Source organism: Pelodiscus sinensis, chromosome 25 (genome assembly GCF_049634645.1).
Source record: "Pelodiscus sinensis isolate JC-2024 chromosome 25, ASM4963464v1, whole genome shotgun sequence".
NCBI classification, from domain to species: Eukaryota; Metazoa; Chordata; order Testudines; family Trionychidae; genus Pelodiscus; species Pelodiscus sinensis.
This window is the reverse complement of record NC_134735.1, coordinates 23,394,220-23,422,157: the sequence shown is the minus strand read 5'-3', so window position 1 is coordinate 23,422,157 and position 27,938 is coordinate 23,394,220. Positions and strand designations below refer to the sequence as shown.

Sequence of the window (27,938 nt, the reverse complement as noted above, 5' to 3'; positions counted from 1 at the left end):
ACGTTGTAATAAGTTACAAGAAATGCCTTTGAAGAATCATTTTAAAACGTTCATGGTGAAGAGTGATGAGATAAAGTAAAGGGATTAGGGAGAAGTGTCCAGAGTGCAAGTCCTATCTCCTGCCAACCTATTGAGTAAATGGGGAATTCCCTTAAAACGGGACTTCTGAACACCACATGGTGAGGCTGCAGCGCAAGAGTCTTATTTAGTCTAAAAACTGTTATGGCTGGTTAAATCCATTAGTTTAGCTAGCACTAGCTGTATTGCTAGATAGTGGGCACTATGGACTATAATGTACAAACTGTTAATTATCTGTGGTTTTTCCCTCTGCCTTTATTCACAGTCCACTATGTCAGTGTGCACTAGTGAACTTTCAGTGCACAGCAGCAGGGCCACAAGGAAATTTAGGATATGTGGCTTATAGATTTAAATCCCAGCTCGATGTGCAGTAAATGGCCATATAGAAAGGCCTTTAATCTGATGGGTTGCACTGCAGAGAGAACCCAACATTCTGTGTGGCCTCTGCTTCTCAACTTCTGCCTTCCAAAGGCTTCCTTTCTCCAGAACAAAACTCTAAAGATTATTGCCCACCCCATCTATAAAGTGGCCCCAGGCCGCCCTGGAAGGGGCTGAGCCTTGGGCAGAAGGGGCAGGGCCAAGACACTTCATACTTTCCTGGCCACCAACCCTGATTGGCCTGGGGGTGGAGTGCAAGATGTCCCGTCCCCCCCCCCCCCCCCCCCCCGAACAGCTGGCAGTTCTCTCTAGATGCTCACACCGCTGGTGTCAGGAGGAGACTTTGTGCGCCCCTCCTGCCTCCAGGTCAATGGGGGCCGAAGGAGCATGCGAAGTCTCTTGCTCCCTACTCCCACCCTGCAAAGATGGACCAGATCGTCCATTGGCAATTAGCTCTAAGCACTGCGTGCTCCCCCAGGCAGACTGACTTGGGGGCTGGGGAGCAGCAGAGCATCCAGGGGCCAGATCAACCCGTTTGGTGGGCCAGACCCAGCCCATGGCTGCTCTTGCTCTATGGTAATCTTTTTTTGCCCTGAAGCCCTGCTCCCTTGTCAGCTAGCAGGAAAGTGTTCCCATGTCTCCTTAAAGCTGAACATTTGAGAGAGTTGGGAACCAGATGCTGATTCTCCTTGGAGCAAAAGGTATTTCTCATAGACTCATAGACTTTAAGGTCAGAAGGGACCATTATGATCATCTAGTCTGACCCCCTGCACAGCGCAGGCCACAGAATCTCACCCACCCCTCTTAGAATAATCCTCTCACCTATGTCTCAGATATTGAAGCCTTCAAATACTTTGAAGGCCCCAACATGCAGAGAATCCTCCAGCTGTGATCTGTGCCCAATGCTACAGAGGAAGGTGAAAAACCTCCAGGGCCTCTGCCAATCTACCCTGGAGGAAAATTCCTTCCTGACCCCAAACATGGCGACCAGCTAAACCCTGAGCATGTGGGCAAGAGCATTTGTTGAAGGAAAGATTAAAACATGCCCTGAGGTTACCTAGTTCACACCTAAACTAGCTTTGTGCAGTAGCAGTAACTCTGAACAGGAGAAATGCTTATTTCTCATTAGTTCTACTGAGAAGTGTAGCAGTGATGAAAGAGAACCCGATTAAGTAGAACAGTCTTAACAGTGTGCTGTTTGTTCTTCTTCTCAGCCAATTCCTCGCCTCTTCTTCGCAGGAGAACATACAATTCGCAATTACCCAGCAACTGTCCACGGTGCTCTGCTGAGTGGGCTGAGAGAAGCAGGGCGCATTGCAGACCAGTTTCTTGGGGCAATGTACACACTGCCTCGCCAACCTACCCCTGGTGTTCCAACACCACAGACCCCTAGCATGTGAGGGACATGCTGGCTGCCAGAGGAGTGATGGATTCACAATGCATTTGTTGAGGACAGGATGTCTTCATAGTCTGTAGCAGTAGCTACTGAAAGCAGTGTGCCAGGAGTCACTTATTAGTGTCATCCCATTGAGATGGCCTTATGAAATAAGATCTATTGCCCATGCATTAGGTATACAGATCCCTGTCTGTCTTAGTGTCTGTGTATAGCTCTTACTGCCAAACTAGTCAGGAATTCCTGTGGCAGTGAAAATACATTGGGAATCCAGGCTACTGGTGTTGAGCTGCATTTCTTTTGAGACCTAATGAACTTATTAGTGTGTTCACACTTCAGTAATTGCACAGAAGGTTTCATACTCCAGTAGCTGGCTGCTGTTGGTAACAATGTGAACTTGTCTCTTACATGGAGTTTTTTTGTTTAGAAAAAATAAAAAATAAAGTTTTCACCAAGTTCCTTTTTTCCTCTTTCATTTGAGAATTAAATTGGTGCAGTTCATTGAATCATAGACTCCAAGGGCTGGAAGAGACCTCAGGAGGTCTTCGAGTCCAGCCCCCTGCCCAAAGCAGAACCAACCCAACTAAATCATCCCAGCCAGGGCATTGTAAAGCCAAGACTTAAAAATCTCTAGGGGTGGAGATTCCAAAGAGGCTGGAGAGAGGCTGTTCTCAGTAGTGACAGATGGTAGAACAAGGAGCAATGGTCTCAAGTTGTGGTGGGAGAGGTCCAGGTTGGATATTAGGAAAAACTATTTCACTAGGAGGGTGGCAAAGCACTGGAATGGGTTACCTAGGGAAGTAGTGGAGTCTCCATCCCTAGAGGTGTTTAAGTCTCGGCTTGACAAAGCTCTGGCTGGGTTGATTTAGTTGGGATTGGTCCTGCCTAGAGCAGGGGGCTGGACTTGATGACCTTCTGAGGTCTCTTCCAGCTCTGTGGTTCTTAGATTCTTTTTTATTTTTGAGAAATCCTCACACACCCTCCAAAAAAAAAAACAACTTGTTGAGCAAAAAAAAAAGGGGGGGGGGGGGGACTGACTGGGGCCAAAAAACAGTCACAGCCCCTTTAATTCCCAGGACCTTTGTTTATTTAAAAAAAGAATGGTTTCCAGTACTCCAGGCGTGTGTTCCAGCGGACACCCAAGCCAAGAATAACAGAAAATACCGGACATTTCACATGGTATTTTCTGGATCTTTTTACTGGATGGACTGGGCTGTTTCCTATGGGGGACTTGGGAGGCGGGGGGGCAGGGATGAATGCATGGTGCAAGGAGGCAGGAAGACAGATCCCATGGAATGGGTCTCTTCACACCCCTCTTCCCTTCCTTCCCCCCCCATAATCTCTTCATTTCCCCCAGTTTGGGAACCTATGGTCTAGACAGTACTGGGTCCTGCCATGAGGGCAGGGGACTGGACTCAATGACCTCTCAAGGTCCCTTTCAGTCCTAGTATTCTATGGTCCACCATGTAGTTATGGTTCAATATTGTCATTCTGGCTTGTGAAAATGCAGGACACTTGATAATTTTGCAATAACTTCAACAAATGCAAAGTTGCAGTCCATCTCCTTAGTGATGTAATTTCCTATTCATCAGTTACCTGGTTAATGTTAGGTCACACCGGGGCTGCCTCTGGCTCCCAGACCCCTCTGGACCAGCCCATGTCTACAGCAAGCTGGACTCCCTACAGACAGAGGTTGCACTGGACAATGGTGGAGTCCCTGCCAGCTGGGACCCCAGCTTCCTCAGAGACAGGGGGAGCATTCTGTTTCCTCAGTTTTCCACTGTACTAATTGCATTCACAGCTCATGCACTGGGGTACTCTCCTGTTGTTTTACAGCCTTTTCCACCTTTTCAATCCACTCATTCCATGGGATCTGTCTGCCTCCCTCCTCACACCATGCATTCATTCATTCAGTCCATTACTTCTGGCAGCAGTGCGTCCAATGCAATTCCTTTCAGCACTTCTACATCTCCTCCTCCTGTGGTCACCCTAGTGTATGTTGGAATCCAGTCAGCCAGTTTGGCAACCTTGCAAATCCCTTCAGGGCAGCTATAGCTCCAGACAACTTAAAATGTTTTTGACCTACACATTTAATCATCTGTGCAATGTCATCATCAAAACCAAGAGTATGTGAATTTAGCAGGCCCCATGATGTCTGAACTAGCAATGGTTTCTGTTCAGTCTCATCTCTCTTGCCTCCAGTAGTTGTGAACATTTATGTAACCATACTAAACATTGGTTAAAGTTTTCAGAAGATGAGGGCAACTCCTCTAGCAGTTAACTCGTTGATTTTTAAAAGATTGAGCCTGGCTGCTGAAGCACAGGGTTGAGATGTATCTAACTCAGTACACTCTGTATACTGTGGCATTATATTCCCCCTTCTTTCCTCTGTTTCCAACCAGAGGAAAGCAGGGCACCATGAAAATGCCAGGGAGAGGGGGGTGGCTGGCTCTCAGGGGCTTCTTTGTAAAATGGAGAGGAGAACACCGAACCTGCACCCATCCCACTTCCTGCCCAGCTGGCCACCTCATCGCTCGCCCCGGTAGCACCCGGGGAAGAGTCCATCCGGAGCCCAGCTCTCTTCAGCATTGGCCATTCTGGTGACTCTCCAGTCCTCGCACGGAAAGTGGAGGAACCCATCCAGTGCTGCTTTGCCCACCTGCCCCAGAGCCCTGAGGGAGGTAAGGGTGATGAACGGAGAAGTGGGGATAAATCTGAGCTGCAGCCTGCCTGGGCTGGTAGGAATGAACTCCCAGGAAAAGCCCCAACAGAAAAACGCTGCCTCGGAGATGCGGTGGGAGACTGGCAGCCAAAAGGAGGGGAACAGGTGATCCCAGCAGGTTGGCAGTGGGAGACAATGCATCTGTAACTTGGGGAGGGTTTATATTTTTTGTAAGCAGAGCTTATAGGGTTAAAGTATTTAAAGGCTTGGTGGAGAACAGCCCTAATAGGGGAGCAGCAGGTTCTCAGGGAAGACATGCCCCCATCTGGGTTTCCCAGGTGCAAGCTCTAGCCAGTCTCTCTCCCGTAGCTCAGCTCTGTTCCTCACTCTGTCCACTCACTGGTGAGTTTCTTGATCCCTCTCTGCCATCCCAGCCCAACCACTCCAATGGGACATCTGGAAGCCTACTATGCAGCATGAGGCTGCAAGCTCCCATAGTTCTAGAGCCTGTCTGCTGCATTCCATTCATCCCATCCCAGCTGCTCCCACTCCCACCCCTTCTTACCAAACAGATATCGAATTAAATTTGTAATCTCCCTCCACCACAGCCCAGCCTCATCCACATACATCACAGGGCATTCAGCAAGAGGAGTGATGTTCCACACCTTTGTCCCTCAAACAGGGATGCTGACAGCACCTGAGAAGGGCAGGGAAGTGATCTGCATGCCCCAGCTACCCTCGGGGGTAGGGCAGAGACCAGGTCCATGCTTAGCATCGGGATAAACAGGAAACACTTGCTGACCAGTTCCCTCCTGAGTCAAGGACCCAGTAGGTGGAGTCAGGGAGGGGACAGCAGGATGTCTGTGCTAATGAGGGACTACATCATTGACGCCCCTCCCTCTGGACAGGGGCACCATTTCAGATCTGAAAGGGGGGGAAGAGAATGAGAGCTTGGGGTGTGGGCTGAGGACAGTGTTACTGAGTACAAGCCAAGCACCAAATGGGGCGGCAGGGGGGAGAGGGGAAACCAACCCCCATCTGTCTTCCTCCCTCCCCCCTCCCCCACACACATCATCTCTATCCAGGGGTACCTGCTCACTGGAAAACTACTTTTTTTGGCAAACAACTCAGCAGTTAGCTGACAGGAGCCCTGGATCTCATTTCTATCTAAAAGAACATTAAATACATATTAACCCCCCTCAGCTCTAACACGAACAGAGTTTGAATCTTGCGGCAAGTCGCTCAGAGTTCACTGGTTAACTTTGTATTCTACTTTGTTACTAAGTCTGTGGAGAGAGAGAGAACCTGTCAGGACTTCGGGCGCGCTCTCAGCTCTGGAAGAAGAGTGGGGTCTAGAACATGGGTTCCCAAACTCAGGGGTGTGCCCCCCTGGGGGGCATGAAGAACTTCGGGGGGGCGCAAGGCGACCCAACCCTCCCCTCAAGTCCCCTGCAAGTGGGCACTTGTGCAGCCACTCAGAAGAGATCTCAATTCTGCCCAGGCGGTGCGCAGAGAGCCCGCAGCTTGAGGTTTGTTTCTGCTGCTGCTGCCCATAAACATTGGTTCTGCACAGGGGTGGGAAAAGCTTAGCAGGAATGTTGCTGCCACCCCCAGCACATCCCTGCTGGCACTGCAGGGCCCCATGCCCGTGGTCAGGATAACGCAGGGCTGTGATCCCAGAAGCCCTGAAGGGCCGGGTTGACCTGGCTCCACATAGCCATGTATTCTGCACTGGTGCTTCTAATGCTTCTCTGCCAGAGTAGTCAGTCAGCAGCACGGGGTGAGGGTGTATATATAGTGGGGGGTGGGTAACATACCCCAGGAGCTGAACCCATAGCTCCTGCAGTGGGGGAGCGTGCACAAGGCTTACCTCTCCCCCTCACAGCCCCACTCTGCCCCCCTGTCCCCTCAGATCCCCACTCTGCCCCTCCCCCATAACCACCCTTAGAGCTCCACAGTGACCACAGACACCAATCACTCTTGTTTCCCAGGCCTGGCCCTGTCACTTTCGTTTCTTGCTCAGCCTGGGCTAGACTGGGGGTCACTGCAGTATGTCACTGGAGTCACTCATCTGGCTGAGCCCCCTGTTCAAGGCAAGGATAGTTTTTAATGTTGCCAGGCTGGTTTTCAGGGTCATCTTTTTCCACCATTCTCCCCCCGGGGATGCCCCTAGGAAAGATGAGTGCAGAGTCACTCTGGCAGAGACCCCGCTGGGGTGAACCCCCTAGCCAGGGATCTGAGGGTGTGTGGGGACAAGCCGGCCAAAACCCAGTTGTAAATGGCAACGTGCAAGTTGCATGGATATGCCATTGGAGGGATAGGGAATCAAAGCAGTGTCATGGGGATGGAGGTGTGTGGTGGGAAAAGCTTAGGGTTAGAAGGGGGCGTGAATCCAGGTCTGGTGGGCAGAGAGCTGACCTTGCCCCTTGGCAGACACATCGAGTAGCAGCAGAATGTATTCGAGAGGCCACCACTGTGTCCAGGTGCCCTGCTGAAACCATGGTGCTAATGACCTGTAGGAGAAGCATCCCCAGCTGCAGGGCCAAGACGAAACACTGTCACCAGCAGGGTGAGATACAGGGCAGATGGCTGGCAGCAGCCCAGGCACCAGCCTGTCCCTGCACAGAGCTGGGCTCTGTCCTGACTAGACCCACCAACCCCCTCCCAACCTGGGAGGGAGAGGAGGAAAATCCTGCCCACACAATAGCATGCAACTGGCCACTCAGCACGCAAACACCTAGAAGGTTGGGTCCCCTCCCAAGGCCACAGTACAAACGTTCTGATCTGAGAGCGAGTGTAGCACTGATATTGTACAGCACACCGGGGAATCCAGGGGGAGCGGTACCAGCTGCTGGTACCAGATACATTTGAAAAGAGGTGCTGAGTTCATTACTGGTGACCGCTACAGCAATCGGTGGGCCAAATTCATGCTCTAGTTCAGGGGTGGGAACCATTTTTGAGTTGGGGGCTGCTGATCCACAGAATAATCAGTTGGGGACTGCACACAAGTGAGAAGCAGAGAAAATTCCCTCACTGTGGCCCTTGACTGAGGAGAAAGACACTCCCCAGATCAGCGCCTGGGGGGGCAGCCTAATAGATTTTGAGTGCTCCAGCCCCATGGGGAATGAGGGGGGGGGGGCTGGAGCACCACTGCAGGCTCTCCCAACGTTGGTGGGGAGCTGAGCCTGAGGGGCTGGATGCAGGCAAGCTGAGAGTCGCAGCTGGCCCCCAGACCTGCAGTTCCCCACCTCTGCTCTAGGTCCTGGCTCGGGGCCAGTGGAATCCCAGCAGGACTGGGTCAGGCTGTAGAAGGCAGCTGATGACCACAAAGCTCAGGACTGACCACTGCTACCACACGTCCCACCCTGGCACTGCCCACCTCTCCCGCTCTCAGCAGAACTCGCTTTTTCAGTGCTGCCCAGCACTGCTGGCCCCGCCCGCCCACGGCACTGCCCATTCGCTCACTGGTCTTTCTGGCCAGTCATGCCAAGCACTAGAAGACAGAGACCTGCAGCTTCACAAAACCGGAGCCACAGCCTGAGGCAGGCTCACAGAGCCTCCCTCCTCACTGGGACACTGTAGTCCTGTCACCAACGAGGCTGCCCAGGGAGGGCTCTATGTTCATCCTCACTCTGTCCTTCCCCAGCTCTGAGTGCACCCTGCAGGCTGGCCTAAGCAGGGACACACACCCATCCCTGCTCCAAGCCATGGCTGATGGAGGCAGGCTCACCCTCAATGGCTGGCTTGGGTGCATAGGGGGATTGGCTAATGCTACAGGGAGCAGCTCATGCCTAGGGCCCAGCAGCCAGACCCGCAAGCCCTGTGCTGTACCAGGTGCTGTACAACACCCGGGGCGGGGCTGACCTGATTCCTCTCTTGTTGCCTCCCCAGCCAAACCCAACTGGACACCTAGGTCTAGAACCCACCTTCAGGAATTCCGGTAGCCCCTTGGGCAGTTGGAAATTCTCCTGTGCTGGTCATTGGATGGCTGTGGCCTGCGCAGAGGCCACCCCATGAGGTTAGGGAGCAAGGCCTGAAGTGCACATGATGCCCTTGGCGAGGGGAAGAGAGGGTTGATACTGCCAAGGTTCTGTCGCACCCGTAAGGCAGGGGTGGGGTACCATTTTGGGTCGGGGGGCCACTGATCCACAGAAAAGTAATTTGGGAGTCGCACACAAGAGAGAAGCAAAAAAACCCCAAACCAACCCTCATTGACATGGCCCCTGACTGAGAAGGAGAACGACACGTCTCACATTCCCCTCACGTCCCAGCTTCTAGGAGTGCCCAGGCTAGTAGATATTTCCCATAGTGGGGGGCCTTGAGCACCCTCATGTGCTCCCCAATGCTGAGTGGGGGAGTCCTGAGGGCTGGAGCCAGGAAAGTTTCCCCACCCCCCCACCATAAAGGCTAGAAAGCAAGTGTTTTGTGATGAAAGCTGAGACGCAGAGTAATGCCTGTGCAGTAGGGCCCTGATTCCTGGTGCACAGGGCCCTGCCGCTAAGATGGGAGCCACAGGGTATCCCTAAAACAGCTGAAGAGCAGAGCAGGAGAGCTCCTGCTGCTACACCGCCTGATGTCATCCGTTGGAGTGGTCCTTCTTACCTCCACTGGGCAGACACACCACCGTAGCCATTCCTCCTAGTCCACACCACACGCCATAGAAAGCGATACTCAGACACATGCTAGTGGGGAGTTCCTCTGTGTATCACAAGGGGGAATAATTCCAGATGGCTGAGCCAGTGCCCCAGACCCAAGTGCTGGAGAAATTTGGCATCCTCACTGGGAGCTGGTTCTAAGCTTCATGGTTCTCCCCTTTCTCTGTAATGGGCCAAACGAGAGCCCCAGGCCCAGACACCCCCAAGTGCATCAGCCCAGTGGGCAAGAGCTCATCACACAAGATCGTTGATCACAACTGATGCTGATTGGCCCCCTCACTCAGCACGGCGATAGAACAGCATCTTGCCCCAGAGGAGTCCATCTAGGGTGGGGCTGAGGCACTGACAGGGCACTGGGACATGCCCCAGCTGCCTCCCACTGAGTCACCCACATGGATCCTCAGCTTGGCAAAGAAACAGGCAATGGACAGTTCGTCTCTTCTTGGAGACCTGTCCCCCTATGAACATGGCAGAGGACATTGACTGTGCACTAGCCCAGGAAGCTCTTGCATTCCTGCCCACCCAGTCTCTCTGATGGAATCCAGCCAACAGCCTTTTTATTTTGTGCATCTCTCTGTTTATCGCCCTACACATATTGAATCTAACATTTGTGTGGCCGGTCAAATCTAAGGGGTCACTGGAAAATGGTAGAATGTGTCTTTTACACTGCTTTTTACCTCCACCTTAGTAACAGAGCCCAGACATCCAGGGAAGGGACCTCTTCAAAACTATTGCAAGGTGTCTACAGAGGTAAGTGCTAATAAACAAGACTGGGTAATTGATAAGGGGTGTTCAGTTATGTTCGCTGATTGAGACGTGGTATTTCTTATTGCAGATGAATTCTGTAATTGATGAACTAATGTCCCGCTGAAATATTTTTTTAACTCATTAACTGCTGGTAGCTGTCACAGCTGTTAGTAATAATGACCAGTTTAGGGATTCCTTTTTTGCTCCTCCACCAGGTCAAATGAGGAACATAAAAGAAATTCCATGAGTAATTAGGAAAACAGCACATATGGTAAAATTAATCATGGGAAGGTATTTTTACCTCCAAAAAGAAGTGTCTTTATCTCACACCCTAAAAAAGGAAAAAAAGTTGGCAATCTAATTTGTGAATGAACATAAGCACTATTCCACTAGGTACAGAAAAAAGTTCCAAACTACTTTTTCTTCTTCATCTACAGGAGACAGTAGAGTATGTCTCCTTTCTGCATTCTGTATAGAGCTACATTAATCTTCGATTAAGTCATTCCATCACAAATCTTTTATTGAATTCAAACATTCACTAATGATGACCACTCACTTGACTAAGCTCATTGACTCATATGTGGGCGTGCTCCCCAAGGAGAGTACAGTTTGCAGACTTGGGTCCTTAGCAAACCATCCTCCTGCCAGCCCAAGTGATGACAGTTATCAACAATTCTGACAGTTATTATTAATGAAAGGCTGAGAAGCTGTATCCCTGTTTCCATGTATTTTTCCCCATCAAGGGCTGTGTCTACATTGGCACCCCTTTCCGGAAAAGGGATGCTAATGAGACCAGTCAGAATTGCAAATGCCGCGGGGGATTTAAATATCCCCTGCAGCATTTGCATCAACATGGCTGCCGCTTTTTTCCGGCTCGGGGTTTTGCCAGAGAAAAGCGCCAGTCTAGACGGGATCTTGCGGAAAATAAGCCCTTTTCCGGAAGATCCCTTAGTCCTACAAGATGCACAAAAGCGCGTCTACATTGGCAGGCCGCTTTTGTGCAAAAGCAGAAGCCCGGAACCATTTTGAAGAGGGCAAAATGGCACCAGCCCTTTCCGGGGGTGGGGCTGGAGCTCCTTTGAGACACGTGCTTAAAGGGATCTCCCTGGACAGCCGTTTCTCTCCTGCTGCGAGCTTTAGGGCCTCTTGCAGGGACTGTCAGCCGGAGCAGTTCTATTGGTGGTTGCCCTCTGCCTTATTGGCCACCACTGCCTTGTGCCTTTGGCTGATTTTTCTATCTCAGCTTCTTTCTTGTGCCATGTAGGCATCAGGGAGAAAGGGGGCAGGGTCAGTAAGGGAAGGGGGAGGCACCAGGAGGGTGCAGGGGTAAGGGAAGGTGCAGGTGCCAGGGGATTCTGGGGTGAAGCAGAAGGGCAGACACCTGCAGGGGAGGGACCAGCACCAGAGGAGAGACACAGGGCAGGTTTGCAGAGGGAGATGTTAGGAGAGGGGATGAGGAGGGTAGCTCACATGATCAGAGTGGGGCTACTGGAGGAGTGGGCACAGGGAGGAGAGAAGGGCTGGTGGAGGGGGGCAGGTCACAGGAGGGCTGAGGGCAGTGAGAAGGGCAGGAGTCAGGACAGCAGAGGAGGGTGGGGAGTTGGGGGGCAGCAGGCACCAGGGGAGGTGATGGAACAAGGAGAGGAGACCTGGCAGCAGAGAGAAAAGGTAAAGGTTTATAAAATATTTATTAATAACTTGGTATGCGGCCCATGGCCAGTTTGTTTGCGCCCCGCAGTGAAGTTTGGGTTTATGTGGGGATCAACACGTGGCCGGCGAGTGGGAGCCAAAACAAAAAAGTAGTCAGTGCAATGATCTTCTGTTGATGTGTTTTAGTAGTTAAATTCTTGGACTGTCATTGCTCACGAAAAGTGCTGACACATGGGTAGAAATCGGGTAAACGTTGCATTTTATTAATATCAGCAGAACTGACTTAAATGGGGCCTGCGTGTTGTGTAGTCTCGCCTTAATCTTTGTATTCATTCCTGTCAGTGTGAGAGAAGCTATTTGTATATATTTGCTTGCATATGCAACCACACTTAAGTTGAGGCCCTCAGCATGTTCTGTAAGTACCCTGGGGCTTCCAAAGTTGAGTTGCCCTGTTCATATCAGGAGCTGTTGAATTCAGTTTACCATTTGCAGTATCTCATTAGGATGTTTAGTGGAGAAGTTTTTTTTTTACTTATTTATTTATACTGTGGGCAAAGCATGGGCTCACAAGAATTCCTCCATTGTTTTACCATGAGTCTCAAAACAGTCTAGACGCACTCTTGGTGTTTTTCTAAAGGCCTGGAGTCAACTGATTATGTAGGAATCTCAGCTTTCATTTAAAAAAAGTTCTTTATACTTCTGGGCCTTACAGCTAAGGAGGAAAGCTTTAAAACATGAACCCTAAATACTCAAGAAACAAAAGGTCAATAAAAATCCAACATGTTTTATTTTTAAAATATCTTATGATTTGTAGACCATTCTCATAACTTTGTGTAGGCGTTCCTTGTGATTTTTAGGTTGGCAATACTGCTCTTTCATCGGTGAATTTAATCATAGAATCATAGAATACTAGGACTGGAAGGGACCTCGAGAGGTCATCGAGTCCAGTCCCCTGCCCTCATGGCAGGATCAAAAACTGTCTAGACCATCCCTGAACCTACTCTTAAATATCTCCAGAGATGGGGATTCCACAACCTCCCTGGGCAATTTATTCCAGTGTTTGACCACCCCGACAGTTAGGAACTTTTTCCAACCTAAACCTCCCTTGCTGCAGTTTAAGCCGATTGCTTCTTGTTCTATCCTCAGAGGCCAAGATGAACAAGTTTTCTCCCTCCTCCTCATGACACCCTTTTAGATATCTGAAAACCGCTATCATGTCCCCCCTCAATCTTCTCTTTTCTAAACTAAACAAACACAATTCCTTCAGCCTTCCCTCATAGGTCATTCTCGTTGCTCTTCTCTGGACCCTCTCCAATTTTTCCACATCTTTCTTGAAATGCGGTGCCCAGAACTGGACACAATACTCCAATTGAGGCCTAACCAGTGCAGAGTAGAGTGGAAGAATGACGTCTCATGTCTTGCTCACAACATACCTGTTAATACATCCCAGAATCATGTTTGCAAAAAAGACAACAGTATCACGCTGCTGACTAATTTGTGGTCCACTATAACCCCTAGATCCCTTTCTGCCGTACTCCTTCCCAGACCATCGTTTCCCATTCTGTATGTGTGAAACTGTTCCTTCCTAAGTGGAGCACTTTGCATTTGTCTTAATTCAAAATGACCTGGACAAATTGGAGAAATGGTCTGAGATAAATAGGATGAAGTTTAATAATGACCCTATCCTCCAGATTAGTCGCAATCCCTCCCAGCTTGGTATCATCTGCAAACTTAATAAGCGTACTTTCTATACCAATATCTAAATCGTTGATGAAGACATTGAACAGAGCTGGTCCGAAAACAGACCCCTGCGGAACCCCTCTTGTTATGCCTTTCCAGCAGGATTGTGAACCATTAATAACTACTCTCTGAGTATGGTTATTCAGCCAGTTATGCACCCACCTTATAATAGCCCCAGCTAAGTTGTATTTACCTAGTTTATTGATAAGAATATCATGCGAGACCATATCAAACGCCTTACTAAAGTCTAGGTATACCACATCCACCGCTTCTCCCTTATCCACAAGACTCGTTAGCCTATTAAAGAAAGCTATCAGATTGGTTTTACATGATTTGTTCTTTACAAATCCATGCTAGCTGTTCCCTATCACCTTGCCACCTTCCAAGTGTTTACAGATGATTTCCTTAATTACTTGCTCCTTTATTTTCCCTGGCACAGAAGTTAAACTAACTGGTCTGTAGTTTCCTGGGTTGTTCTTATTTCCCTTTTTATAGATGGGCATTATATTTGCCCTTTTCCAGTCCTCTGGAATCTCTCCTGTTTCCCATGATTTTCCAAAGATGATAGCTAGAGGCTCAGATACTTCCTCTGTCAGCTCCTTGAGTATTCTAGGATGCATTTCATTAGGCCCTGGTGACTTGCAGGCATCTAACTTTTCTAAGTGATTTTTAACTTGTTTTTTTTAATATTTTACCTTCTACAATTACACCCTTTCCACTAGCATTCACTATGTCAGGCAATCCTACAGACTTCTCAGTAAACACCGAAACAAAGAAGTCATTGAGCATCTCTGCCATTTCCAAGTTTCCTGTTACTGTTTCTCCCTCTTCACTGACCAGCGGGCCTACACTTTTCTTGGTCTTCCTCTTGCTTCTAATGTATTTATAAAACGTCTTCTTGTTTCCCTTTATTTCCATAGCTAGTTTGAGCTCATTTTGTGCCTTTGCCTTTCTAATCTTGCCCCTGCGTTCCTGTGCTGATTGCCTATATTCATCCTTTGTAATTTGTCCTACTTTCCATTTTTTATAGGACTCCTTTTTATTTTTAGATCATTCAAGATCTCGTAGTTAAGCCTCAGCAGGCTTTTGCCATATTTTCTATCTTTCCAACACATCAGAATAGCTTGCTTTTGGATCCTTAACAATGTCCCTCTAAAAAACTGCCAACTCTCCTCAGTTGTTTTTCCTCTCATTCTCAATTCCCATGGGACCTTACCTATCAGCTCCCTGAGCTTACCAATATCCGCCTTCCCGAAATCCATTGTCTCTATTTTGCTGTTCTCCCTTCTACCCGTCCTTAGAATTGTGAACTCTATGATTTCATGATCACTTTCACCCAACCTGCCTTCCACTTTCAAATTCTCAACCAGTTCCTCCCTATTTGTTAGCGTCAAATCTAGAACAGCTTTCTCCCTGGTAGCTTTTCCAGTCTTCTGAAATAAAAAGTTGTCTCCAATGCTGTCCAAGAACTTGTGACCCGCAGTGTTATTTTCCCAACATATATCTGGATAGTTGTAGTCCCCCATCACCACCAAATCTTGGGCTTTGGATGATTTTGTTAGTTGTTTAAAAAAAGCCTCATCTACTTTTTCTATCTGGGTAGGTAGCCTGTAGTAGACGCCTAGCATGACATCACCTTTGTTTTTAATCCCTTTTAGCCTAACCCAGAGACTCTCAACATTTCTGTCTTCTATGCCCACCTCCATTTAGAGAGGTCTCTCCCTTCAGTTTCCCTTTCCACCCTCCTTTTTTGTCACAGGTCATCAGGGAATCATAGAGACAGTGGAGAGTAGCATGAGTCCATGACTATGGTTAATGACTGGTCAGGGTGCCTAACTATTATCAGCCAGTTGTCTGAATGAGCTATCTACTGCCTTCTGTTAATCAACTGTAGGAAAAGGCTTCACGAGCAGACCTTATTTATATAGACATACCTACTTTGCCACAGAGATCAGTAGACACACTTGCTGTGTCAAGGTGCTCAATTTTGGCTCTTTTGGGTCAAAATTCACTTAAGACTTGGAGCAGGGAGAATGAAATGTTGTAATCCATATTGCATGATTAAAAGGTAAAAGACCTGAACTTAATATGACCTGGCTTAGAGTCTATCATAACTTGAACACTAAGCAGAGGAAGTCACAGAAGATGGAAACAGGTTTTTTTTCTGGTGGTGTAGAGTCTATTTGGGGGTCCTCAATTATATCTGACACTTTAAATGCAGGCTGCATCTAGACTGGCAAGTTTTTCCGCAAAAGCAGGTGCGGAATAAAAAGAGACTCCATTTTTGCTATTTAAAAAGTAAATCAATGGAACAGAAAACTGAAACGCTCTCTGGGAACTTTTTAAAAATGAAACTTTAAACGTTATTGAAAAAATTGGATAGTTTGCAATTGAAAATATTTTTGACCTACACTTAAGGCAACTGATTTAATTTTGTGTAAAATTTTGCATTTTTTTTGAAAATGTTCAACTATATTGCTATACATTGTGATCAGATCTACTTCTGAGGTGATATTTGTTTGTGGTTTCTTGTGTGTATTTTTTTTCTCAACAAAAAATCCTGGGGGGAGGGGGCACCAAAACGGTTCGAATTGGGCCCCCTAAAGCCGGCCTTGGGTCGCATCACCCCAAACATCAATAAAGTCCAGGATCTGCGCCTCAGACCAGGAAGGCGCCTGCCTCGTTTGGCCCCGGCAAGCACCTGAGAGCTGGCTCACTGCTCCCTGGGAGCGGCAGGGTGGAAAGTGAGGCAGTGGCAGTGGCAGTTGCAGGGTGGATCTGGGCCATCAGGGCCTCCTGCTGGCCAGCAGCCCTTTCTACTGAGGCTGCAGCTTTAAGGGCTCCAGGGGACGTGGGGGTGGAATATCGAGTTTGGCTGCGTGTGGCTGGAATGGCCAGCAGGGCACCGTGGGAGGAGCTGAGGGTCCCTTACTCCAAAATAACTGCAGCCCCTATTCCGGAAGATGTGTTAGTCATAGAATGAGGTTTCTAGATTTCAGAATATGCCACCTGTTATTTCAAAATACCACGATTGCTGAGTAGACGCTCACACAGTTATTGCGGCCTAACGGCCAATACTCCGAAATAACTTTGCTGTGTAGACATACCCAAGGGATCTAAACACCAGACTTAGGTGCCTAAGATCTAGTAAGAGGCTCTGCTGAGATTCACAAAATGCCTGCTGAACGCTGTAGGTGCCTGAACTCACATGAGGCTGCATTCACACAAGGGCATAGCTGTCTAACTACCAATTTAGGCACCTAAACCACAACTCAGCCCCACTGGGACTTACCAAACCTCGCGTCATCTTCTGCCAAGTGCTGCAGGTGCCTAAATCCACTCAGGATCCAGGCACTTGCACTAAAAGCAGTTCAGGCGCTTACATTTCTGCCTCTGGACATACATGCTGTGGATATCTAGAAACCTGAGCCCCAGAGCATGCGAGCAAAGTGAGCATGCTCAGAGCTGACCTGTTGGCTCAGACTCCTAGAGGAAAGAGATCACAGAAAACAGCTGTGGGGAAAGGGAGAAAGGGGAAGACAAGACACGTGCTTAACTTTTTGTTCAGTGGCAAGGATATGCGCCTCAAATCCCTCTCCACACACACTGCTCTAGCTACTGAGTTACGGGCTATTCCTATGGAAGGCTGCCTTGGACTCTTGGGTTGAAGCTACTGCACTGTGGATTAACGCCAGAAAGTCAGAGCAGAACAGATAAGCATGAAAATGAACGTGTGCCCTGGTGGTTACAGCATTCACCTAGGAGGTGGGAGGCCTCAGATCTAGTTTCTTGAGCACTAATGACTCTAGAATTAGTTCTCCCCAGTGGAACAACTTCAGCAGATGAGGCAGCCCCATAAATAAATCTGCCCAAGTGCAATGGTTAGGGACACTCACCTGAAAATTAGCAGATCCCTGTTGAAACACATTTTCCTAGGTGGTGAGGACGATTTGTAGTGGGGCATTCCGCAGCCCTGGTCAGTGCACGAACCGCTGACTAGACTAAAAGTCTTAAGAAGGCCTGCCTCCTTCTCCAGCCTGTTTCAATACATCGGTTCAGTGCCTAACTCCAAAGAGGGTTCCCAGGTGGGACTTGCAACTAGTGTTGGTTGTCTGTCTCAGGGCTTAACAGAAATCCTGCATCAGATTCTCCTGTCACCTAGCTCAGGCGTAGACCTGCCTCTTGTGCTAGGTTTTCTGAATGACAGTCTAAGTAAAGGGTCTTGTAGAAGAAGCCTCACCACCTAACTCAGGGATTGTGCATTGTAGTGTAGTTTCTGAAAGCTATAAATTGTAATGCTCAACAAAAGAGCCCTTTTGTAATCCAGGACTTATCTCTTTGTGCCAGCAGGCATGCCTGAATTATACTGCAGTGGTCATGTTTGGCCCTTTGCTAAGTGTTTGGCCAAAGGCATAAATGTGTAGTGGAGAAACTTAAGTTCTGTGCTTCAAATAGATCCATGCAGCTTTTAAACTTTTCAAGGCTGAATGAAGTCCATGCCCAAATCTCATGTGGTAAGGAAATGTAGGACAGTAAGGTTTTTGGGATGTTAGAGATTGGACAAAACAAATTTTTAAGGCGCGTGTTCAGCTTCCCAAATTCCACCCCACTAAAGAACTTACAGCAGAGGTAGGGGAGCGTGCTATTCAATTTAAAGTGAATGCCCTTAATTACTGGCTATGTATTCACCATAGGACTCAACAATGCTTTCTAAGGTTATGTTTTAACAAGATACCGATCCTAAAGTTACACTGGCTTTTCAAATCAGTTGATCTCCCCATTCCTAAGGCTTCTCTGAACTTTACCTGGCTTGGACTACAGGCAAGAGCAAGAAATCTTAACTCAAGTTTAGAAAAGAAAGTATTTGCAAACAAATGGAAATGGCACTTATCTGTACAGCAGATATGCCCACTGGGCTATGTCCACTCAGCTTTCTCAATTAGAACATATTCATAAGTAAGAGAACTAGTTGGCTAATCAGAACAATAATGAAGGATAGCCTTTATGATAGTTTCTACACCATGCATATATTACACCTCGAAACGAGGTATGCTGTTATTGAGAGCTATAATGTAAATCTTTGATCTCATTGATTTGGCTAGGCCAATGATTTAATCACATTTTCTACATGCGTGTAATCTGAGGAGATAAATCATGAGTTCCCTTTCTAGTGCAAACACTATTTACTGCACCAGCTCAAAAACTAGATATCTTTTTCAGTAGTTGATTATTTGGATTATTGCCCAATTGGCTGCAAAAACAAGAAAAATAGTGAGTGAAGGGTTGCATTGTATGACCCCCAAAATGTCTTTTTGTAATTTACTTTTATATTTTTGAGAGCACATTTACACAGCAGGCAAAAGTCGAATTAAGCTACACTACTTCAGCTTCGTCAATTGCATAGCTGAAGTCAAAATAGTTTTATTCAGCTTTTGGTGCTGTCTACACAGCAGGAAATCAAAGGAAGAACACACTTCCTTCGACTTCTCTTACTCCCGTAACCCTCATTTCACAAGGAGTAAGAAATCCTCCAGCTTGCCATTATTTCAAAATAATGGCTTGCTGTGTAGATGTGCTCTTTGTTATTTCAGAATAATGTCAGTTACTCCAAAACAATGCTACTGAGCAGACATACCCTGATGGTGCAGAGTTGATTTTAAATATACAATTAATTTTAGAGAAAGGGTTGTTGTATGTTTTTCATTTTCATTTCTCCATTTTATTGAGTACTGTTGATTTTAAAACATGTATTTATTTTGTGCAAATTACATATGCATTTACTTAATCCTCATAGCCCAAGCTACGAGGATATGTTAATAAATTTGATTTGATTTTGCTGTAGGAGCATCAATGTGAGGTCATGTCAACTCCATAAGTGGAGAAACCAAAAACTCTCAGACTCACAAACAGGGAGGATAAGAGAACCGCTACAGCTCCAAATCACATCTATTCCAATTATACGTATAAAGGGATAATTTTATTGATTACATATTGTAGAGCTGACAGCAGATACATGCAGATAAACTGTTGGCATGCAGACTAGGAGAGTGATACAACTGTTAGGAGGTGAGCACTATCTTTAACCATCCTCACTGGAGATCCCTCTATGACCCATTTTACTGGTTTTTTCACAGGTCCTTTGGTGGCTGAGGAGCCAAATGCTGGAGTCACAGGCTTGTTGGTAGACTTTGCAGGTGGTGTTGACAGAATTGAGCCACAACTGCTGTGTGACAGTTGTCTTTCCTGGCATTTTCCTGTGGCCAGGACAAGACAGTTTTCCTCAAGTGGATGTTCCGTCTCTGACAAGTCTTTGCCAGTTCTCCCAATCCTGGGCTGCTATATCCCAGTGTGAAGTGTCGGTGCTACATCTCTTGTTGTTTATCTTGAGGGTGTCTTTAAAGCATTTCTTTTGACCTCTCCATTTCCTGTCTGCTTTGGGGAGTTTGGCGTACAGCAGGTTTTTGGTAAGCGTCTCTCAGGCATGCACACATCGTGCCCGCTCCACCTCAGCAGGTGCTGGATAATCAGGGCCTCAGCACTGAAGATGTTGGCTTCTGTGAGGACACTGACATTAGTGTGATGATCCTCCCACTTGTTGAGGATCTTTCGGAGGAAGTGCTGGTGCTGCCTTCGGGGTGTTTCCTATGAGTCACCCACGTTTCATAGCCTTAGAGGTGAGCTGCTGGGAGTACAACTACTTTAGAGATGAAAAGTCCAGTGTGTGTTCTGAGACTGTGATTGTTGAACCCCTGGTAAGAGAGTCTGCTAAAGACATGGCAGGTGCAGCAGATTCCGGGCTGAATCTTAACGTCTGTCTGTCCTCTGAGAGAGGTGGCTGCCAAGATTGGAAAATGGAGAATATGGTGCCTGTTTTTCTTTGTCAGAGTAGCTCTCCCTTGCTGGGTTCGATGATTTCACCAGTAACTGGCTGGTGGAGAACTTTTGTTTTGCCAATGTAAATCGGAGTTAGCCATAGGCTTTTGTAAGCTTCCGAGAAGCAATGAAGGGCTCTTTGAAGATCCTCCTTTGAGTGGCAACAACAGCACAATCATCTGTGTACTAGAATTCGGTTATCACTTTAGTTCTGGCATAGAGATGAGAAAGGCTGAAGAGGCTGCCCATCTGTTCGATATTAGATGCCAATGCCCTGTGGTAGAGACTTGGATTGTTTCCATAGCTAAGAAAAAGGAGCAAAGGGCACGTGCCATTGCACAGCCTTGTTTTACGCCAGTTGGATGTCAAAAGGCTTGGAGGCAGAGCCACTGCACAGTATGGAGACGGTTATCTGGTCGTGGAGATACATGCAGATAAACTTTGTTTAAACTTGGCATGCAGATTAGAAGAGTGATATAACTGGTAAGAGATAAGGACCATCTTTAAGCAGGGTAGAGAGGAAGGAACAGGCTTTCCCCTACTGAACATGCTGGTATGGGGAGTTTTGTAAGAGTCACTACAGCATTGGTAGTTTTCTTGGTCCATTTGGAGTAGAGGGGAGCTGAACGCTAGAGCCTGAGAAAAGAATTAACTTGAACTGGACTCATGTAACTTAGCAGGAATATGGGAAAAGGAAGAGAGACCTGGTTTCCTATCTGCCTGTAACACCACGACTGGACTCAGTTCCCCAATCAAACATCTGCAAATACAAAAAAATGTCTCTTAAAAATTCAGTCCACACTGGCTGGAGTGCTCAGGTAGTGAATGGCAGGAAGGCCAAGGTGCCTCCCCTGTGCAGATAGATGATCGTGCTGCATGCTGGAGACCCATCCATTGTGCGGTATGCCCTAGACAGCAGCCACCTCACTCTTCCCCATTTGCCCCGTGCAGGTTCTTTATGCCACCGGTGGGATGGGTGGCTGGTTCTCTTAAAGGTGGGCACCGGTGTAATGAGTTGTTCACGCTGTGTAAAGTCTTTAGGAGCCACCTGAACCCTCTTCCCTTGTCCTCCGGTCATGTCTAGCAAGCAGGCCAGTCCCAGCCCTGAAGGACTGAGACAATATACATCAGGAACTGAGACTCCAGAATTTCCAGGGCCACTTTAGGGCTCAATTCATCCCCAGGGCTGGCTGCAGTTTCATTTCCACACACGAGGGAAGCTGAAGGGAGCAACTCAAACCACTTAGGCCAGCAGATGCCTGAAGCAGGCCTGAGGCTACTTGTGGCAGTGTGAACACCCTCTCCATCAGTACCAGTTTTGCTAAAACCTCCTTCCCGGATAGCAGGTGTGATCTGCAGATGAGGGTTGGATTTCTCTAAGTGTTTCTTGGGAGAAGAGAGCAACAGTTACACACTCTCACAGGCAGCAGGTACAGTTACAACTTTGGAATTCTCTGAATGTCTGATTCACATTTTCAGCATTAGCAAGTCCATGGAAACCCCCATATTCATATGCTACAATTACAAACACCATTTCCCCAGTGCTGACAATATTTACAAATAGGTTCTCTATGTTACAGCTGTTCTCAAAAGTGTGCAACTTGAGTAAAATATGTTTCCTGAAATCAATACTATCAGTTTAATAATACAATCAGCTCCTATTGCACTCAGATTTTGGGGATATTTCCCCACTAGGTTTCAATGAGGATTTCTCTGTTAATCTCAGATGTGTTAAGATAAACCACAACCTACAGTTACTGACATTTACATTCATTATTTACAGCCAGGGAAATGGTAGTGAGGTTGTTTCTTTTCAAAAACAGGAATCCAAATATGCCTTGAAACAGTGAATGAATAGTCCAAACTACCGGCCAGAGCAGCTGAAGCCAAGTTCCTGCCTGAGCTCTCCAGGCCCCACAATGTCTGACTTTCACAGGACACTGCTGTGGAGAGAAGTGGCGCTGGGCACTCCAGTGCACCTGGTCCACTGTTGAAATGCTGCTCATGCTGGGTGCAGACAAGCTTTGACAGGAGCAAACACCATTGGTGATAGCAAGGCGGCTCTCTGTGGTCACCCTCAGCCTTGGGGATGAGGGGGTTAGAGGGAAGGGGCAGTGGTTGCATTTGACTTAACTGGTTTTACTTTTGAATGTCAGAAATATGGTTGGGGGCAGGTGAGGTTTGGGGCTTGAGGTTTACGGCTGCCCAAATGGGGTGTTACTGTTTGCAGGCAGATGGAGGAATGGCACAATGCCTAGCCCTGGATGAATGCCTCTAAGACTGTGTCTACACTGCACCGTAACTCGAAATAAGATTTGAGCTACTCAAATTGTGTATCTTATTTTGATGCTATTTCAAAATAAAGCGCTATTCCAAAATGTCCCTTTATCCTCCTAGAATGAGGTTTAACAGGGATGTCAGAAGAGCGAGCCAAAAATAACGAGCTTGCTGTGAAGACGCGGACTAGCTATTTTGGGATACTCTGATATCCCGAAATAGCTTTGCAGTGTAGACGCACCTTATTTGAGCATGGCCCATTTCTGCTCAGTGACATGGATGGCAACACCTCCTCTGTGAGAGCTCTGCCTCAGCAACACGGAGCCTCCCACCCAGACTCTGTGCAGACTGAGGGGAGCTGGCATGATGGGCCATGTTCCACAGCATAGGACAGAGGGGCTGTAAGCTCTGGCCTGAGATCATTGCAGACTCTGATGGCTGGGTTTTCCCAGGGCCCTTAGCCAGTTCGTTACCTATGCACGTGAGGTACTCTCCTTCTGAAGTCAGTGGGCTGAAATGTATGCACATGCTTAGGAGCGTCATTAGAGAAAAGCCAGACTAGAATCGTAGAATGGGAAGGGACCTTGAGAGGTCATCAAGTCCAGTCCCCTGCAAATACAATTTTTTGCTGCACAACATCTCTGAGAGGGAGGCTGTGAGGGCTGGAGTACATGGCAGGGACTGGCATTTGATGTCCTCCCAGCTGCCCCAGTAAGGTTTCAGTGAACATCTTGGACTGTGCCTGCAGCAGCCAAGTGCTCAGCTGAGACAGGGACTAAAGAACGGTTCGGAAGGACCCACAGAGCCTGAGCTGAGTCTGTGACCCTGGAAGATGCTGAGGAGGGGTGTATTCAGGAACAGCCACAGCACAGACACCTTTGACAAGCCTGGGCCGAGCTGCAGCAAGCTAACATCCCTGGCTGGCTGTGGGAATGGCTTAAGTTCCCTGTAAGCACAACAAGGCTGAAGGAGCTCCCTGCCTCTCCCCACGGGGGCAAGCTCAGCCAGCAGCAAGCCTGGCCTAGGCTGGGACAGAGGCCCAATGGCAGCTGCTTTAACAGGGGGGGTTTACTCATGGCAGGTGCCCTGGGAGCCATTCCCCAAGGTACCACAAATGACATGGCCCACAGACTAGCAGGGATTTAGGATCAGAGCTGTGGGAAACTGTAGCCATGAATCTTGGCAAGCGAAGGGCGGAAGCCGCGAACAGGAAGAAATATTCTATTGTAAGGATAGGAAGGAAGCCTTATGCAGTGCTGAGAGTCACGCTCACACACAGGTGCAATCACCCTGCCCAAGAGAAGGAAATCAGCCACACCAGATGGGGTTGTGCTGTAAGTCCAGCCAGCTGGCCTGGGGAGCTCTGTCCTACTGCCTCCAGTGGAGCACACTAGGAATGGGGGTCCCTGTGTTCAGAGCATCTCTGTGTCCAGCTGCAGTGGGGCATGGCAGGTGTGCAGAGCATGAGCATTGCCAACGAAACTGGGTTCCAGCCTCCTTCCCTTTCAGGGGCAGTGGCTGCAAGGGGGAGGAAACACTTATAGCAAGGACATCCTAGCAATGGAAGGCACAGAGTCTCCTGCAGTTGCCTCAAAGCTCAGGCTAAATTGCCTGCAGGATTCCCTTTGCCCCAGCAGGTGCTGGGAGGTAGAGAGGCTGAAGCAGGGGCCCCAGCTACATGAGGCGAGAGGGACAGCATCAAGCAGACCTCAGGGCCTGAGCCCCCCTGATGGGCCAGTCCCCCCTGCAGCAATACAGACTCGTTCTCAGATGCAAACTGCTCCTCAGAAGCCAACAGTTTCCCAGGGAAGCTCTGAGATGTCATTTAGTGAGAGTTGTGTTCTGGGAGCAGAGCACCCCATCCCTTGGCCATGCCATGCACCACCACCCCTGCCCCACTGACCAGGGTGGGAGCCATGTAGCATCTCCCCCTGCCACACAAAGACTGGGCTGGGAGCCATGCAGTGCCACTCCCGTCCCCCACTGACAGTGCAACGGAGTCTGCTTCTGTCCCCTTCCCCTCTCCCCGCTGGGGGAACGTTAACCTTAAAAACATGTCTACAGTGTTCAATTATAACAGGGTCCCAGCTAGAGTGCAATGGCTCCCAGCCTAGCCAGAGGCAGGACACAAAGATAAAGGCAACAACCTCGTCCTGATGCATGACAGGGAGATTCAGGAACAGCCCCTGGCCAGAGGATAGTGGGAGGAGGTGGAACAGCCCCTGGCCAGAGGATACTGGGAGGAGGTGGAACAGCCCCTGGCCAGAAGGCAGACAGGGAAAGGTACTGGCTGTCTCTTGCAGGGCTGGAGAATGGTTTGAGCAAAGCATCCCAGATTTGCTCAATGCACATTTGTGCTCCCTCCCAGAAGCCCTTTTTGGAGACGAGGGTTCTGCCTTCGAGGGCAGAGTGCAAAGCTCTCTTCATGGCCCTTAGTGCATGGCAGTGAGGCTGGGAGGGTTGGGGCCAATGGAGCCTGGAGCTCTGGCTGGAAAGCAGCCAGGTCCAAGCTCAGTGAAGGTTCACTGCTGTTTTGCTTGGCCCAGGAGGAGTAAGATGGCCTGGCATGACTGTGGCAGGACTGCTGGGGAAGAGCCTAAGCAATGTTCTGTTGGGGTAGTGTGTTCCTCTGACATGGTCAAAAAAAAATCTGGGAACTCATGTGCTTTCCTGGTGCAAGGGGTGTTTGCTGAGCACTACAAAGCAGCAGATGAAGAATAATGCAAATTCTCATCGTGACACTGAAAACTTTCAGACGTGGAACGACGTGGTTCCTTTTGAAAATCCAGATGTACGGGGCAGCTGTGAGAATCGATTGCATTGTGTTCATTGGGGTAGCTCTAGAGTTCTTTATAAATTACAGTGGTTAATGGAGGGTACGTTTTTGTACTGCCATTATTACAGCAGGCTGTAGAAGCAGCGGCCATGGACACAGAGGGGTTTCCATGCTGACACAGACCTAAATTTCTGAGGAGACAGATCCAGTCTCAGTCCAGAGATGAGAAGTGGGGCTCCCCTGAGAGACGTCTCTGCAGACTTCTGGCAGAGAAGGAAAATGTTCTGGTTCATCTTCTGTCCCACACAAATCGCATCAGAAAACAGACTTCAGGCTAGCAGAAGGCTTCATTGCATTTACAAGGCAGGAATGACTCCCATGAAGCTGGAAACATCCTTGGTTCTTGCCCCTTGAAATGGAGTGTTCATTTGGTGAAAGGAAAGAAGTTCATCTCCTAGAGGTCATCCGGGTGGAGCGGGAAATACCCTAGAAGAGAGAACCACACAACAATCCATGGTGAAGAGCTGCAGAGATCTGTTCCTCTCCAAAAGCAGTATGTGCCAGAGGAACAATCACCACCTAAACCTTTACCTCCTTCTCTACCTTCCCCCAGGGTGCAAATGCCACAGCCTCATGCCCCAGACAGGGCAGCTGGGAGGGAGATCTGACTGTAGTAAGATGAAGGCCTAAAACAAAAGCCCATGCAGCACAGGCCTGGCCTGAGGCCTAGCTAACAACAGACAAAACATGGCTAACATTAAGCTGTGAGCAAGAGACAGGCCTCTGGTCACAGAACTTGGCACAAACAGAGCTGAGAGTGCAAAACACTAATTAGTAATAAGCCAAGGTGCAGAAAAATAATTGGTACTGGTCATAAGTGAAAAGTACAGGATATAACTAGCTCATTAAAAATACCACTCCTCACAGATACACACCCAGGTTCAGGAAAGGGTCTAAAATGACAGCATGATGGATAGAGAAGATCTACTCAAACCACGAGGTACAGGGTGATGGGTGATGGTATCTAAGTAGCGTCAGAGGATGGGAACCTGACAACATTAGAGGGTGGCAGCCTGATACGTCAGTGAGATGTGATTTTTTTATACGTTTATATAAGGTGGTGCCTTGGGATGACCTAGGGGGCAGTGGAAATTTCCCACTGATTGAGTCATTCCAATGTTATGGGGTACAGATGCGTATAGTGGTTCAGTAGAGACTACTGACAACTGTTACTGTACTTCGCTTAACAATAAACCTGGCCTGGCATATTCTACCCTTATGTGGTTTGTAGTCTTTGGGGGCTCTCTTGGGGTCTGCTGCGGACACTAAATTGCACAAGTTGACAGCACAAACCATTGGGCACACACACAAGCAGCCTTCTGGTTCTCATCATCAACAGAGCCAGAGACCTGTGAGGAGGACTCAGCAGTAAATCCTGACTGCCTCCTGAATAAATGCACTGATCAGTGGAACCTGCCCCTTTCTGAATTTATACAGGAACAGCTCTGACATGCCCCATCATGTCCTTAGGCTTCCCATGATAACAGGGCATTGTCCAGGGACAGGCAGCCTCCAGGTTTGTATCTGGTATTTTCTCTGTGTTATGGGATTTATCCCATAGGGACCTGGGAACACAGTCCCTCTGTGAATCACACTGGGTTTATCTTGTACATCATCGCCAATCAAAAATAAGCCCTCAGCTAAATCTGTGGAGCCCCATCTTGTGTAAATCATGACCTGAATGACACCTGTACACTGCTACAGGCTGAGGACCGACTGGCTAAGCATCAGTTCGGCAGAAAGGGGCCTGGGGATTACAGTGGATGAGAAGCTGGATATGAGTCAACAGTGTGCCTTTGTAGCCAAGGCGGCTAATGGCATATTGGCCTATATAGGTATGAGCACTGATCTAGGGAAGGGATGATTCCCCCTTTTTGGCTCTGGGGAGGCCACATCTGGAGTACTGGGTCCTTTACAGAAAGGATGTGGACATATTGGAGAGAGTCCAGCAGAGGGCAACAGAAATTATGAAGGGCTGGAGCACATGACCTACAGGGAGAGGCTGAGGGACTTGGGCTTATTTAGTCAGCAGAAAAGAAGAGTGAGGGGAGATTCGATAGCAGCCTTCAACTTCCTGAAGGGAGGTTCCAAAGAGGACTGACAGTGGCTGTTCTCAGTAGTGACAGATAACAGGAGCAGCAGCAATGGTCTCAAGTTGCAGTGGGGGAGATCTAGGTTGGATATGAGGAAAAACTCTTTCCCTAGGAGGGTGGAGAAGCACTGGGACGGATTACTCAAGGAGGGGGTGGAATCTCGATCCCTAAAGGTGTTTGTCCCCCAGCTTGACAAAGCCCTGGCTGGGTTGATCTTGTTGGGGTTGGTCCTGCTTTGGGCTAGGGGTTGGATTCAATGAGCCCCTGAGGTCTCTCCTAGCCTTATGAGGCTATGAATGCCATAAGCCTTAGGGGGTCCCTGTGGGAATATTTGGGCTGCAAAACAATTCCCATTAGTGATCTTGAGCCATGGAGACAATGCACGTGGAGCAGCCTGATGCCATCTGGCAGGCCCTTCGCAGCAGTCACACTAAGACGCACAGAGCTTGCTTACTCGGACTGGCAGCATACATTGAGAAGACCATACCCGTGCCTGGTATCTCTCATCTCGACATGCCAGTGCAGATGGGCTCTGTAGGAACAGCAGCCAAGTGTC

At 48.4% G+C, this 27,938-nt stretch overlaps 2 protein-coding genes across 7 annotated transcripts in view; one reads left to right on the top strand and one right to left on the bottom strand.

The window, feature by feature from the left end:
- KDM1A (lysine demethylase 1A) overlaps nt 1–2,308 on the top strand; it is a 140,424-nt gene extending 138,116 nt beyond the window's left edge. For both annotated transcript variants that reach the window (XM_075908909.1, XM_075908908.1), the window contains one exon: nt 1,671–2,308. In XM_075908909.1, the coding sequence (XP_075765024.1) occupies nt 1,671–1,856 (186 nt within the window). In that variant the 3' untranslated portion in view covers nt 1,857–2,308. The remainder of the gene's footprint in view (nt 1–1,670) is intronic.
- The window catches only part of LUZP1 (leucine zipper protein 1), an 85,269-nt gene that overhangs the window by 4,190 nt on the left and 53,141 nt on the right, over nt 1–27,938 (bottom strand). For 3 of the 5 annotated variants that reach the window (XM_075908904.1, XM_075908906.1, XM_075908905.1), the window contains one exon: nt 19,259–25,715. The exons of the other annotated variants lie outside the window; for them this stretch is intronic. In XM_075908904.1, the coding sequence (XP_075765019.1) occupies nt 25,677–25,715 (39 nt within the window). In that variant the 3' untranslated portion in view covers nt 19,259–25,676. Of the gene's footprint in view, nt 1–19,258; nt 25,716–27,938 lie in introns of those variants that run through there. 5 annotated transcript variants of the gene reach the window in all.